This window comes from Poromitra crassiceps (genome assembly GCF_964638095.1).
Source record: "Poromitra crassiceps genome assembly, chromosome: 4".
NCBI lineage: Eukaryota > Metazoa > Chordata > Actinopteri > Beryciformes > Melamphaidae > Poromitra > Poromitra crassiceps.
In genome coordinates this window covers 21,877,396-21,890,594 of record NC_139626.1, presented here as the reverse complement: position 1 = coordinate 21,890,594, position 13,199 = coordinate 21,877,396, and the positions used below count along the sequence as shown (strand labels likewise).

Genomic DNA, 13,199 nt, shown 5'->3' with positions numbered 1-13,199 from the left:
TAGCAACAGTAGCACCCAGCAGCTTGATAGAAACGGTAGAAAGTAGAAATGGTGTCTACATTACACCAACACTCAGCCGCATAAGGAAAAGGGTTCAAGGCTTGTTACTGCATGAAGAAGAGCTGATATTCTGTCTAGCGTTCCATGGGCTATCTCGGCTTTGTCCGGGAAGCTAAGCTAACGTGGCTAACATAGCCTGGGTCAATAGAGTGCCAAAGTCACCCCTTCTCCCTGTCCATGGGATTTCACCCGCCATTCATTTTTCCATAGACCTGGGCCCCGTTCCAATACCCATAATTCCATACTATTTAGTAGGCAAAAAAAGAATTAGTATGTCCCAATACATAGTATGTCATATGCAGTATGCCAAGAGTACCAGGGTGTTGTACTACATCAGCTCCTATTTTGGAGTATGCATCGATGCATGCTGCGCCAGCCAAACTTCCCCCCAATCCTTTGCGCAGCGGAAGTTCTTCTTCTTCTAATGTTTTATGGCGGTTGGCAAACAACTTTTTGTGCATTACCGCCACCTACTGGAGTTACGTCGCACTGAGTGAGCTACGTGTATAATCCACGCCCACCTCCATGACGCCGTGAACACGTCAATAACTATGATAAAAACACTGACAGAAATATGCACGTTATTATACTGTTAAGAATGAGACTGCATGTAAGTATCATCACATCAGTTTATTAGAAACAACAACATACATTACAATATAACAGCAATTTGTTTATTTGATTGTCTGTTCCAATTTTGTAAATGCTTAGTCTGATTTTTTTGTATAATGTACTGTTTGTTATTCCCAGACTTTGTTTATTGAAAAAAAAAAAAAAAAAAGTGGCGCTGCGGAAGTGAGCAAGAGGTCGGAGTTCAGGAAGCTCACGTGACGACAGATGTAGTGTGTCCCAATAGTATGCATTTTGCATGCATGCTACACACTACAATCCATACTTTGTGAGGGCAGTACATACTACAAGAAAGAAGTACAAGTATGGGTATTGGAACGCAGCTCTGGCGTCAAATGCCTATCAAAATTGTTTTACTTGGTCAAACCAAGCGATTCAAATATACCGGTACTTAGAATCAGGGAAGACCATATAACATTTGTGACTCGCAAAGCCAAACAATTTTTTTTTTCCTTTTTTTGGGGGGGGGGGGGGGGGGGGGGTTTAGGGGTGGGCGAATTTTGACGAAGAGTCGACTTTGGCTCAGTGAATTTCGACTAGTGTTTTTACTAGAAATGCCCATCCCTACTAGAAGCCCAAGCTGTCAATCGATGGCTGTATTGATAGTAGTATTTGAAACACTTTAACCCCCAAAAACCTATCGAAATAGTTCGGATAGTTTTTTGCAGAATTTGTGGATTTATTGCAGTTACACTTTCCATAGGCTGCCAGTCTGTGGCAGCAAAACATTTGCATCCCCCCCCCCCCTCTCCAAATTTATGTTGCCTCCATAACAAATTCCTTTCGGAGTGCCTTTGGCTATGTGTACCAAATGATATGCTTTTATCGCAAAATGCACTATTGTGATGCTTACAGTGACTGCCCCACTATATTTGTCATGGTACCTGGCAACCCAACCCAGAGGCAAACCACCCTGCCGAGCTTGACGTGCCGTACATCGTCACTGCACTCGCTCAAGCTCCCTGCCTACTGTATGTACACAGTCAAAGGGCTGCGCTCGCTTTGCCACTGAAAATGGATGAAACTGGTCTCAAGAAGAAGAAATGGGCGTCCAAATTTCAGTCCACTTCCTTCCCGTTTCTAACCGCAAACCACATCCGCAAACACCATGCGTTTTGCAAGCTACTGTATGTTGCGCCGACTAGAACAGGGAAAAGCATGTTCGCAAACATGCCAAACACAAACAAGCCGTGGAAGCACAGAGGGGGGACTGCTATTGGCATGTTCCTCATGAGAGCTGTCGGAGGCTGCTCCAAGCTAGTCAGTAAGGCAGAGGTGAAAACGGTGAAAATGTAGATGTTGACTTTTGATCACATCTTCTGTACATTATGTATGTTTATTTTATTATTTTATTTACTGTGAGCTATGCATTTAAGACTAATTAAAAGTCATTTACTTTACATCCTTGTATTCTATTAATTTGTGGTGTAGGGTTATATGGGGGCAGGGGGACGTTGAGGTAGGCCATTCACCGATATCCCAGAAAAGTTCCCTCTTTTTCACAGCTCAATGTTGGCAGGTACAGTATGTAACGCCTACAAACCCATCTCATACCATATAACAGGGGTAGGCAACTATTTTTCATGGGGGGGCCACATGAGAAACCCAGATTGTTACCGGGGGCCGAACAAATATTGTCATGCCGTAACCCATGGATGGGCAACTTTGATGATAGAGAGGGTCACAAAAAAATGTCCTCGCTACCAGATTTTGCTGAGGGCTGAATGGCGCCAGCGCGAAAAATTTGGGGCATTTGAAGCCAGGTTTAGAGGAATAACTCATTTTAAATTAACAATTGTGATGTCATTATTCAGTCTTAACCACCAATATTTGATCCTTTTTTCACTCCTATGTCACCAGCTGCTCTCCCTGCAGGGCTTGAAATTAACTTTTTTCACCACCTGCCAATATGGCTGCTAGATTTTAAAGTTACCAGCCAATTAGAATTTCCACTAGCCGAAATGTTTTTCTTGAAATAAACCAGAATATGAGTGGGTTAATTTAATCAAGTAATTTAATTAAGTATCAGTAAGTGGCCCGGGATTCTCAAAGCCTGTGTTGAGGGTCACACAAGAACAAAAATGCACTCTTGAAGCTAAATAAATCCAAAACCAACAAGTTAATTATTTCAATTTCTACTTCAATGTAGAACAGTCATTTCTTACACATGAGATTACTTTTAGCCTTTTAGTCATAAATATTATTGAAAGATATTCCATATTCCAGACTGAAATGCTATAACAGAGTATTGGCCAGAATGACATGAACATTTGGACACTTATTCAGCGGGTATCTTGCATGTTGCGTTCAGGTGCACTGTAAAAAAACAAAAAAAAAAACAAATTCCATCGCGGGCCACACAGAGGGCGCCCGCGGGCCGCATACGGCCCTCGGGCCGTATGTTGCCCATGTATGCCATATAAACACAGTGGCATGGCTGTTACTATGTATCCTTGCTGTGGATTGCCATCTCTGTTGTAGACTGACAAGGAGGTCTTGGGTAGAAGGTCCCAGCCAAGAACCAGCAGTCTGAGGGAGCCTCAGACTGATGTTTATGCTAGAAACATCCCTGTGTGTCTTTGACTTGGACCAGACCCATGAGAAACAGCGCACTATTCCCAGTTATCTACATAATAAAGTTGAAGTTGTCTGTCTGTGTGTCTGTCTTCTATGCATGCCCACACCTGGAAAACATCTGAAGACCGTCATCATTGTCGCCCAAGCAGAAGACACAGTTGTATTGCTTTGTGCCTATTTAACCCGGGCAACGCCGGGTGCATTGCTAGTCGACTCATAAAACAACACAGCAGTAAGATGTAGATTAATATTTAAAACTGATAGAGGGCAACAAGAGCAAGAGAGAAAAAGAGTGAGAAGTATCTGTCGAAAGACAAATCAAATATTTTTGTCGCTTCGTCTTTCTCTGCAAGTGTCTCTCTCCCTCAGCCAGCTAGAGTGATGCTATTCTTTGACATACATGCAAGTTTAATACCGTGAATTCTCTTGGTAGCTCCATATAAATAGTTAACCACCCCTGAACACCAGCTTATTATGCAATGCAATGTAGTGAGAGCTTATCACCTCAGTCTCTGTTTATCAGTCATAGCAGTGGAGAATTTTTTCCAAATGTGAAAAATGTGCTTTGTTTGTACCAAATGTAGACTTGTGGGGAAAAGTAAAGGGAATAGACATGAATTCTTCCTCATCTTGTTCTCCACTCCACAGAGACCGTCTGCTCTGTTTTTCCATTCCAGTTGAAGAAAGGAATGATCTCCATGTTAAAAGACCTCCACACCTGCTTATTGCTTCACTTTGCTGCTCTGCCCATTAAAGCAGGATTAAGGAAGCAATGTGTTTAAATAAGGATGTTTAGGAACTCTATATTCCCTCTCTCTCTGTTTCCTCACTTAATTCCAGGTCAGCGCCATACCGCGGCGGTGCACGGGCGCCCATGGGTCCAGCTCAGCCCCTCACAGTCCCATGCTTTACAGGCCATGTGGCCACACACACACGAGCTCTACTGTCTCACCTGAATGCTATTCATCAGCCTGAAGCTACAATGATTTGTTTATAGCGTGGACTGCCATGTTTTTCCAGGCAGGCGACCAGCTCTTTTCAAAGCGCAACGTGATTATGCAGAATGCCTCTTCACAAGGCCAGGACTCCAATGAGTTTGCTACAAAAGACCCTCTGATTACTCTACCAGCCCCTGCATTCAAATACAGCGCGGCGGGATTGAAAGTACAGTACACACAATAAAGTTGTGTAGACCAATCTGATCTGGATGATCTTGGTGTCAAATATACATTTCTTATGATGAGGAATTCAAATTTTGGAACATCAGAATTGCTCAGAAGCTTCCTTCTATCTCACAATTCAAGACTCAAAATAAGTGATTGCCATACCTGCCTAAACCTAACCTAACATGTTTGACCAGACGAAGATTCACCTCGGATCGAAACGTTGTCATTTTAATTAATAAATAAGTCTAACTAGCCATACGGTGTGTGGGCTCCACCTATTTCATCATGTACTGCATCTCCTATCCTACTATTAGTATTGCGGCTTCTTAATCCTGTAGATTTCCCAGCAATATGAGATAAGATAACATTCCCATTATTTCAAGTTGCATGCAGAGACATAATAATGGACTAGGAAAAGGATGGCTTTAAGGCAGGGAATGACTGCATGTAAACGTTGCTGTCTGCCTCTTTGTTTATCTGTCCAGTGCTGAGCAAGAACAGCAAGCCGGTGCACACCACCCTGCTCAACCCACACGTGCACCTGATTGGAGAGGACGCGGCGTGCATCGCCTACATCCGGCTGACACAGTTTGTGGACTCCACGGGCCGCCCGCGCTCCAGCCAATCGGAGGAGACCAGGGTGTGGCATCGCCGCGATGGCAAGTGGCTCAACGTTCACTTCCACTGCTCGGGAGCGCCCGCCGCGCCACTACAGTGATCAGGTACTTGGCATTCAGACACACAAGTTTAATACATTTTGACTGCTGACTATTGAAAGGATCCTACTCAGTTGTTAAAATGGCGAAAAGTGTCTGGTGAATTTTAGAATCTTTCAGCCGCTGTAGCCGAATGTTGGAAATGATATTGACTGATTCGTTCCTCCCCCCCCCCCCAGTGGTCCTGAGACTCCAGTCCACTGGAGTGTGTGTTTTGGGGGGCAGTTTTTTCAGCGAGTGTGTTTAAGAGGTACATCCTCTGTGTGGATTGGCTAATGCCAGGAGCCCGGCCGGGCGAGATCGCATCCCTCTCCACGACACCAACCAATCCCGTCCCTCCTTTGACCTGCTGGGGGCCGGCTGAACACGGACACCGCCCCCATGGGATGATGCATGCATCTGGCGCCTGATAGGAGGGCGCGTCTTTGCCCTCTGACCCTCCCTTGGCAGCCATCTTTTTTCTGCCCGCGCGAGATGAGACGTCCAGGGGAGGAGAGGGTTTACAGTTGAACTTGTGACAGTTTATGAGTATGAGTTATGAATATACTGTGTAAATTATGACTAGATGTACCAGAAAACCACCAAAACCCAACCAAGCATTTATATTTACTATCTAATAAGGGTGGAACAGAGGAGTGTGGAGACAGCAGCTGAGATTTTGGACACATTTGGCATTCTAGGGATTACCGGCTAGAAAGTGATGTGCTGGATACCCACAAGTTGATGTAAAGATGTAGGGCGGTTTTCCCCGAGCGGAAGTCTAGAGGGAAAAAATAATATTCAAGTCTGTTCAATCGGAATGCGCGAGAGAACTTGATGACACGAGAGAAACTTGATATCAAAAACGTGAAGCACCAAAGTGTAGAACTTTAGGCTTTTTATGTGTTCATGTGTTAACGTTTTTGTTTGTACCCTTGTTTTTCCGAGAGAAGGCAAAATCGTGGGGGGGAATCGCGTTCGAGATTGACGTGTTTTTAGCGTGTTTTTAGCGTCCTGTTCATTGCGTTCCTGTGAATAATCGGAGACTCGGTCTGACTGATCCTATATTCGAGGCTACTTTTTAAGCAACTGAGTTTTTAAAAATGGTATTTTTTTTTCTTGTGCAAGTTTAAAGCTACCACGCGTGTAACATGTTTAGTTATGTCTGTATGCAGTGGAGGGAGAGGGACTAGCACGCGTGTAACATGTTTAGTTATGTCTGTATGCAGTGGAGAGAGAGGGACTAGCACGCGTGTAACATGTTTAGTTATGTCTGTATGCAGTGGTGAGAGAGGGACTAGCACGCGTGTAACATGTTTAGTTATGTCTGTATGCAGTGGAGGGAGAGGGACTAGCACGCGTGTAACATGTTTAGTTATGTCTGTATGCAGTGGAGAGAGAGGGACTAGCACGCGTGTAACATGTTTAGTTATGTCTGTATGCAGTGGTGAGAGAGGGACTAGCACGCGTGTAACATGTTTAGTTATGTCTGTATGCAGTGGTGAGAGAGGGACTAGCACGCGTGTAACATGTTTAGTTATGTCTGTATGCAGTGGAGGGAGAGGGACTAGCACGCGTGTAACATGTTTAGTTATGTCTGTATGCAGTGGAGGGAGAGGGACTAGCACGCGTGTAACATGTTTAGTTATGTCTGTATGCAGTGGAGAGAGAGGGACTAGCACGCGTGTAACATGTTTAGTTATGTCTGTATGCAGTGGAGGGAGAGGGACTAGCACGCGTGTAACATGTTTAGTTATGTCTGTATGCAGTGGTGAGAGAGGGACTAGCACGCGTGTAACATGTTTAGTTATGTCTGTATGCAGTGGAGGGAGAGGGAAGGGCCGGAAAAAGACGTCTGTGTTTTGCATGTTTGCCCGCCACCTCTCCCTCATTTGCTCCTACCTTCCCTCCCCCCCCCACCTCTTAAGCCGCACCCCCAAACCCCCCCCCCCCCCCCCCCACACCCCTTTTCTCCACTTCCTGCAAGGGCCTGGTTTGTTTATAATCACTGTGTAAATACAGTGTATGTATAGATATATGTAGAAAAGTGTAATATATGTACATGCATCTATGAGACACTCATCCTGTGCATCTGGCCGTGGGACCCGCCCCATTACCCCCCTGTGTTACCCTGATTTGGCTTGAAGGCTTAAACTCCTTATTGACTATTTTTGAACACTTTGATTGGATTGCGTTTGATTTCGTTCACTGCTCTTCCTTAAAACACGTCCACTGCTCCACTTAAAACACGTAGAACACTGGCAGTTCTCTATCACACAATGGTACACACAGCGACACGGACACGAATACTCGTGCGCGCACGCGCTACCAGCTCCAGACCCATGGCCACATGACTGTTTTGGGAGACCGGGAATAGTGACTACACAGGGTGCCCCCACCTCACCACCTCACCCCCCTGCACACCCCCTGTTTGGTTTAAATACGGAGACCTTTATTATAGTGTCTTCACCCACAATGCTGTGAGCTGTCTTTCCCATGCGGCGTGTAACACATATCACATGCACACACGCCCGGCTGGTGTGTTTTAGGCTTTGTAACATATCTGCACCGCTGCTGTGTGACCACCAGGGTGTGAACCCCTCGCCATGCTACTTAACCTGTGCACATCAGTGTACACACAGGTGTTATCTACTACCCCCCCCCCCCCCCCCTACCAATTGGCTCCACATGTTCTGATGCCCCCTCCCCGCGCTCTTGAAATGTTTGTTTGTACCTTTCTCTGTCGTTTCTCTGTTACCCGTGTTACTGGTTTTATGAGTTTTTTGTCGTCGATGTTGCTATTAACTGTCGTTTGCCGTTTGGTAATTTGCCGCTCTGCCAAGCTAGAGTTCTGCACTCTCCCTCAAAGACACACACACACACACAGAAAAAGGGAAAAAGAGGGAGGAAGGTAGACGACACAAAATTATGATTGAATGATCATCGATTGATCGGGACTCCATTTTTAAAATATTTATGAAAGTAATCTACCCTTGGTGGTTTTTAAATTCTGCCTGCTCAGTTGAGAGGAGTTTCAAAGACGGAGAGGAAAAAGTGTGAGAGCGAAAGAGTCTGTCGGTCAGCAAGTTTGTGTGACCTACACTGTTGAGCCAGAGTGGGAGACCTAGTTATATGCATGTTTCAGTTAAGCATTTCTACCATGTACCTACCTGAATAAGGATGGAGATAGTGTTTATAATATATGATATTTGCATCTTTGAATTGACAACCTCCTCCATCCAGAATGTTGAATAGGTAACATGAAAAATAAAAACGCATAAAAATGAATTTAAAAAAAGGATTCAGGAGCCGTAGCTTGGTATGAGGCCCTCGATGTTAGCATTTTCACTGCGTTGTAATGATATACTATTGGGCTGCGCTTTCTCCCCCAGCCTTCACATGGATGCTGGAGTTTTTTGCATGATCATGATGTACAATGAAATACAACCATGAATTGACGACTATCAAGTGTTTGTCTGAGTGTTAGTTGGTCTTCATCATAGCTTTGTTATTCTTCGAACTTGGATCTTGAAAGTATTTAATAAAAATACTATTTCAGCACTGGTTTGTCTCTCTGGCTCTTTTATTCCTTGCTGCTACTTCACCTCTGGTTTGTCACTGTATCTTGGTTTCATTCTTGTCATTCCAGTTAATAGTATGAGTGTAGGTGGAAAACTATGTTGTCCCTTGTCAAACAAATGTCTTGTTGGAAAGGTATCTAGTACTTAAGAATTAACACCCTTTGTCCACCCCCAGACCTACCAACGTGCGTGTGCTCTTGGTTGTCCTTTCACATTTGTTTGATGCCATATATGCAGTCCGTGAGAATGTACCATCTCTGAAATGTCAACTTTTCAGGTACTAAAACAGCCTTGGTTGTTGCTTGACCACCATGTTTTTTTTATAGGGTTTAACAAGGTTTCATGAACCTTGAGGTTGCAGCTCATCTCAACCCACAGCAAGTAACCATCAAGTGAAGTCAAAACATGGAACTATGGGGTTTCCACACGTCAGCAAAGAGTCAGTGTGTTCACCTCCAGTGGTGAATCTTGTTTATATTGGTGGCATTTGGCATGTATACACTGGCCTTGAGAACAGAAGGGTTTTTATCTGAGTAGAGCGGAACAGACTGTCCTGCCTGTGTATCTTTCAGCTGCTCTGAACACCACCCCAGCATCACAGCTGGCGTACGGTTGGCCCACCATACTTGTCTGTCATCACATAACTAAGTCTGATTAAGCACTGAATACCACTGCATAGCTTCATGGCCATTAACATACACGCATTATAACGGGACTGCTGTCCATTCAGCAGCTCCTGGACCGATCCCGTCTAACAACTTCAGCCCCGGCACAGTCTTGCCGTGCTCTAATTTGAGCTGGATTGAGTGTTGATTAATGCTGTAGTCTTATTTCAAAAGGTTTTTGTGGTCTTATTTATGATGGGGCCCAGTTATTTTAAGGAGGGAGTCTGCGTGTGTGTCCCTGAGATGTAGGACAGGTCCCCCGGTTCTGCTGCTCTGTGTGATTAATGACACAAGCTCAGCAACTTTGGCTAACTTCTACACACCGTCTCACTTTCTCAAAGACATAAGAAGCAACAACTCTAGCAATAACTCGCATAACTCTTGGCATCTTTTTTTAACAATAACTCACAACTCTTGGCATCGTGTGTGAATTAACCTGCCTTGCTCACAAAAGCATATCTCTTTAAGACAATCCCACAGAAATCACCAATATAACTATTTTCATGGAGCAGATGACTAACTATTCAGCCATGTTACACTAACTCATTATACCGTAGTCCCCTATACCTTAAAAAAGAATTCCACTGTCTTAAATTAATAACTATTCAAAGATTAACAAAAGCTGCCAATCCAGTGCAAAGGGCATCAGAGCTTGCCCTTTTTGAGGAGGAGATCTGAACAGAAGAAAAGGTTAACAGGGATCTTGGGTGACTGAAAGCTGAAGCTATAGGCAGATTTATTATTCATTTGGGCAATACAAGTTTTGTGTGCATTCTTTTTATTTTTTGCTAACTTCTACAATATGAATTTGAGAGTGGAAAAATAAATTAGTCTACATTACTATTTTAACAACGTGTTTATTTGATCCAGAGTTTGTTCTCAAAGAAACCAAATTAGGGGGTTCTTTTACGTGTATCATTGCTTTCACTAGTATTTGCTTGACCTAATCCTTCATCCTTCTGAATGCTCCTCCAGACATGAACAAGGTCTTTCACATACAGAGTTCAGCAAAAGGTTCATACTGAAACATAATAAACACGGTGTGCGATTTCTATACAGATTAACACAATCACCATGGTTTAGCATCTCTGGCATTGACATACGAAGACTGAGCAGGTGAACTGAGGTGTACTGCATCACATTTTGAGCCCCTGAAGCCTGGTGAAGTTCTTGCAAATAAATTCATACAATCAAGTGTCAACAGAAAAGACAGACCACACCAACACCAATAGACATGTTCGCATATGTTTTAATACTCAACCATGATTCAGCACATAACACTGAGGTACAATTGATGGGTATAACAGGTGAAGTAGACCTAGGTCACAGCTTTTGATCTTGGACACCTATTTACAGTAACCTACAGGTTTTGCATTGTAAAACACCAAGTCTCATCAAAGAAGAGTGATAGGCTGAGTAGTATATGTACAGGATTATAAAAACAGGCATTGGACAGGTCCTTACAGGTCCATTACAGGATGCTTCACAATACAATGGTACACAGCACGCCGAGCACAAGTCCATCCAGCTAGCCACAGTATAAAAAGAACCATCAGAGCCACTTTATGTACATGATGGCTCTGTGAAAATAGAACATGGTCGCCATCTACTGGTTAGATCACACATCTGTCCAGAGAACAGAGTACAACAGAACAGACATTCAACATTAAACTTTTAACAGTTTGGCTATCTATTTCAGTCAAGAATGAATGCAATACACAAACGATCTAAACTAGCAACCAGGAAGCTATCTATCTTTCTATCTACCTACCTGCCTACTGTAGCCTACCTATCTATCTACAGCCACTTGGTGGAATCAGTAGAAAAAGTTAAATACGACCCCGCAGGTGGCTTCCAATGGCTTTGAAGGAGAGAGTTGTCCTGTACAGTTTCATGTTAAATAGCATCGCCATGAGAAGAGTAGTCATGAGTCTAGATGAACAACAGCACTGTCACTGGTGAAGGTATAAGACAACGGTCTGAAGAGGCAAGCCCCTCTTTGATGATCTCTATGTTAACTAATGTTTCCTATAGCAAGCAACATCACCCACATCTGTCTCAATATCAAAGCTGAACCTAGGGGCAGCAGGTGTCACCTGATACAGGAGTCTTGGGTCAGCAATCTTAAAGGGACAATAATAATATACAATGTGTCAGCCATTCAAAATGTTCAGGTGGTTGTTTTGTTGATTATTAAAGGGATAGTTCACATTTTTTTAAAGTCTAGTCCTATTTGCTACTTACCAATGATGATGTTGATTGGTACAGTTCTTTCTCAGCACAATCCATGCTGTTCCCCCTAGTAGTACTTTTTAGATAACAACCTTGTGCGGAAAGTATGTACTGTTTTATTGTGATTGCTACGTTATATTGAAAATGTAAGGCCATTTTAGCGGAGCCTGCAACGCCATATATTGGGGTGCTACTTCGAGACTCAGAATGAAGAATGAAGGCTGAGTCTCGCGTCGAGGCTAGGTAAAAACAAATGCAAGGTCAATGGGGTCATGCTCCTGTATGTACAAGCTGACTGAAGCTCACTGAAATGTACTTTGTGTGACCTGTGGATGACATATTAGTGAGCCTCAGTCAGCTTGTACATACTGTACAGGAGGAGCATGACCCATTGTGACCTCACAATCGTTTTTGCCCAACTTTCCAGAGCTACTATAAGGAACAGCATTGATTGGCACGGTGGCTCAGTGGTAGAGTTGTCGCCTCGCAGTCAGAAGGTCCTGAGTTCGATTCTCGCCTGGGACACTGCGGGCGCTGTGGTTGTGTTCCCCCCCATATCCTCAGTGCCCACTGCCCAGGTGGGGTATCTCGTCGTAAGGGCCTTTCTGTCTGTGTGGAGTTTGCATGTTCTCCCCGTGCTCCCCCAGGGGGGTTCCTCCGTATATAACCCCCCCCCCATTAAAAACATGCAGAAGATCAGATCATCATCGTCATCCGACCAGTGACGACAACACCCGAAGTTGGTCCCCGGGCGCTATACGAGAAAGCGACCACTGCTCCTGGCCTGCCCCCCCGGAGGAAAGGACAAGCCAGGATGGGTTAAATGCAGAGGACAAATTTCACCGGCCACCGTCAGCATGTGTGTGTTTGTGGCCGTCCGTGCATGTGTTGATGTGTAACCGTGTGACAATAAAGACGGGCTTGTCCGTCTGAAATCGTGTTTTTTTTATTGTGCTGAGAAAGAACTCAATCAACATCATCAATGGTAAGTAGCAAATAGGGCTAGACTTTAATTTTCTTTTAACTTTCCCTTAATAACAGAACTCTATTCTAGACCATATTATATTCAGAGTTTTAGCATACTTTTTTGTGACCATAGGCAATTCCGACAAAATATCCTCTTTACGTGTAATTTTATTGTCCGTGAAATACATGCCATGCCAATCTTTGATATCTGTGAAAGGCCAATATCAGCATGCCAATATATCTGCAAGGCCCGGCTTAAGAGACTCCATCGAGGATGCTGAGACATCATCAGTCACTGTTAAGCCTGCTTCGGCCATTAACCCATTCCCTCCCCTCTTACATGTAAGCACCACAAATTAGCCACACACTCTCTCATACTGGCAGCTCATGGCTCATGGCACAGCTGCCCACACTGCTATAGTCATCAGAGGATAAGCAATTGCAAACACTTGGACTTCACTACGTTGACTTCGGAGCTGAAATGAGCACAGAACTCAGCGTATTGGCTGAGTTAGGAGCATCTTTCTTTTCTTTGCTGTTATCAGTTTCTGTCTTTGTTTTAACCCTCCCCCCTTCCTCCTCAGGCGGTCACATGGCACAGATGGTAAGCCAATGGTGCGGCCTCAA

The 13,199-nt window shown here is 44.1% G+C and overlaps 1 protein-coding gene across 9 annotated transcripts in view; it reads left to right on the top strand.

Moving 5' to 3' along the window:
* LOC310775980 (calcium/calmodulin-dependent protein kinase type II subunit gamma-like) overlaps nt 1–8,683 on the top strand; it is a 65,316-nt gene extending 56,633 nt beyond the window's left edge. For all 9 annotated transcript variants that reach the window (XM_083636104.1, XM_083636101.1, XM_083636103.1 and 6 more), the window contains 2 exons: nt 4,919–5,155; nt 5,329–8,683. In XM_083636104.1, the coding sequence (XP_083492230.1) occupies nt 4,919–5,151 (233 nt within the window). In that variant the 3' untranslated portion in view covers nt 5,152–5,155; nt 5,329–8,683. The remainder of the gene's footprint in view (nt 1–4,918; nt 5,156–5,328) is intronic.
* Nucleotides 8,684–13,199: the final 4,516 nt, after the last annotated feature.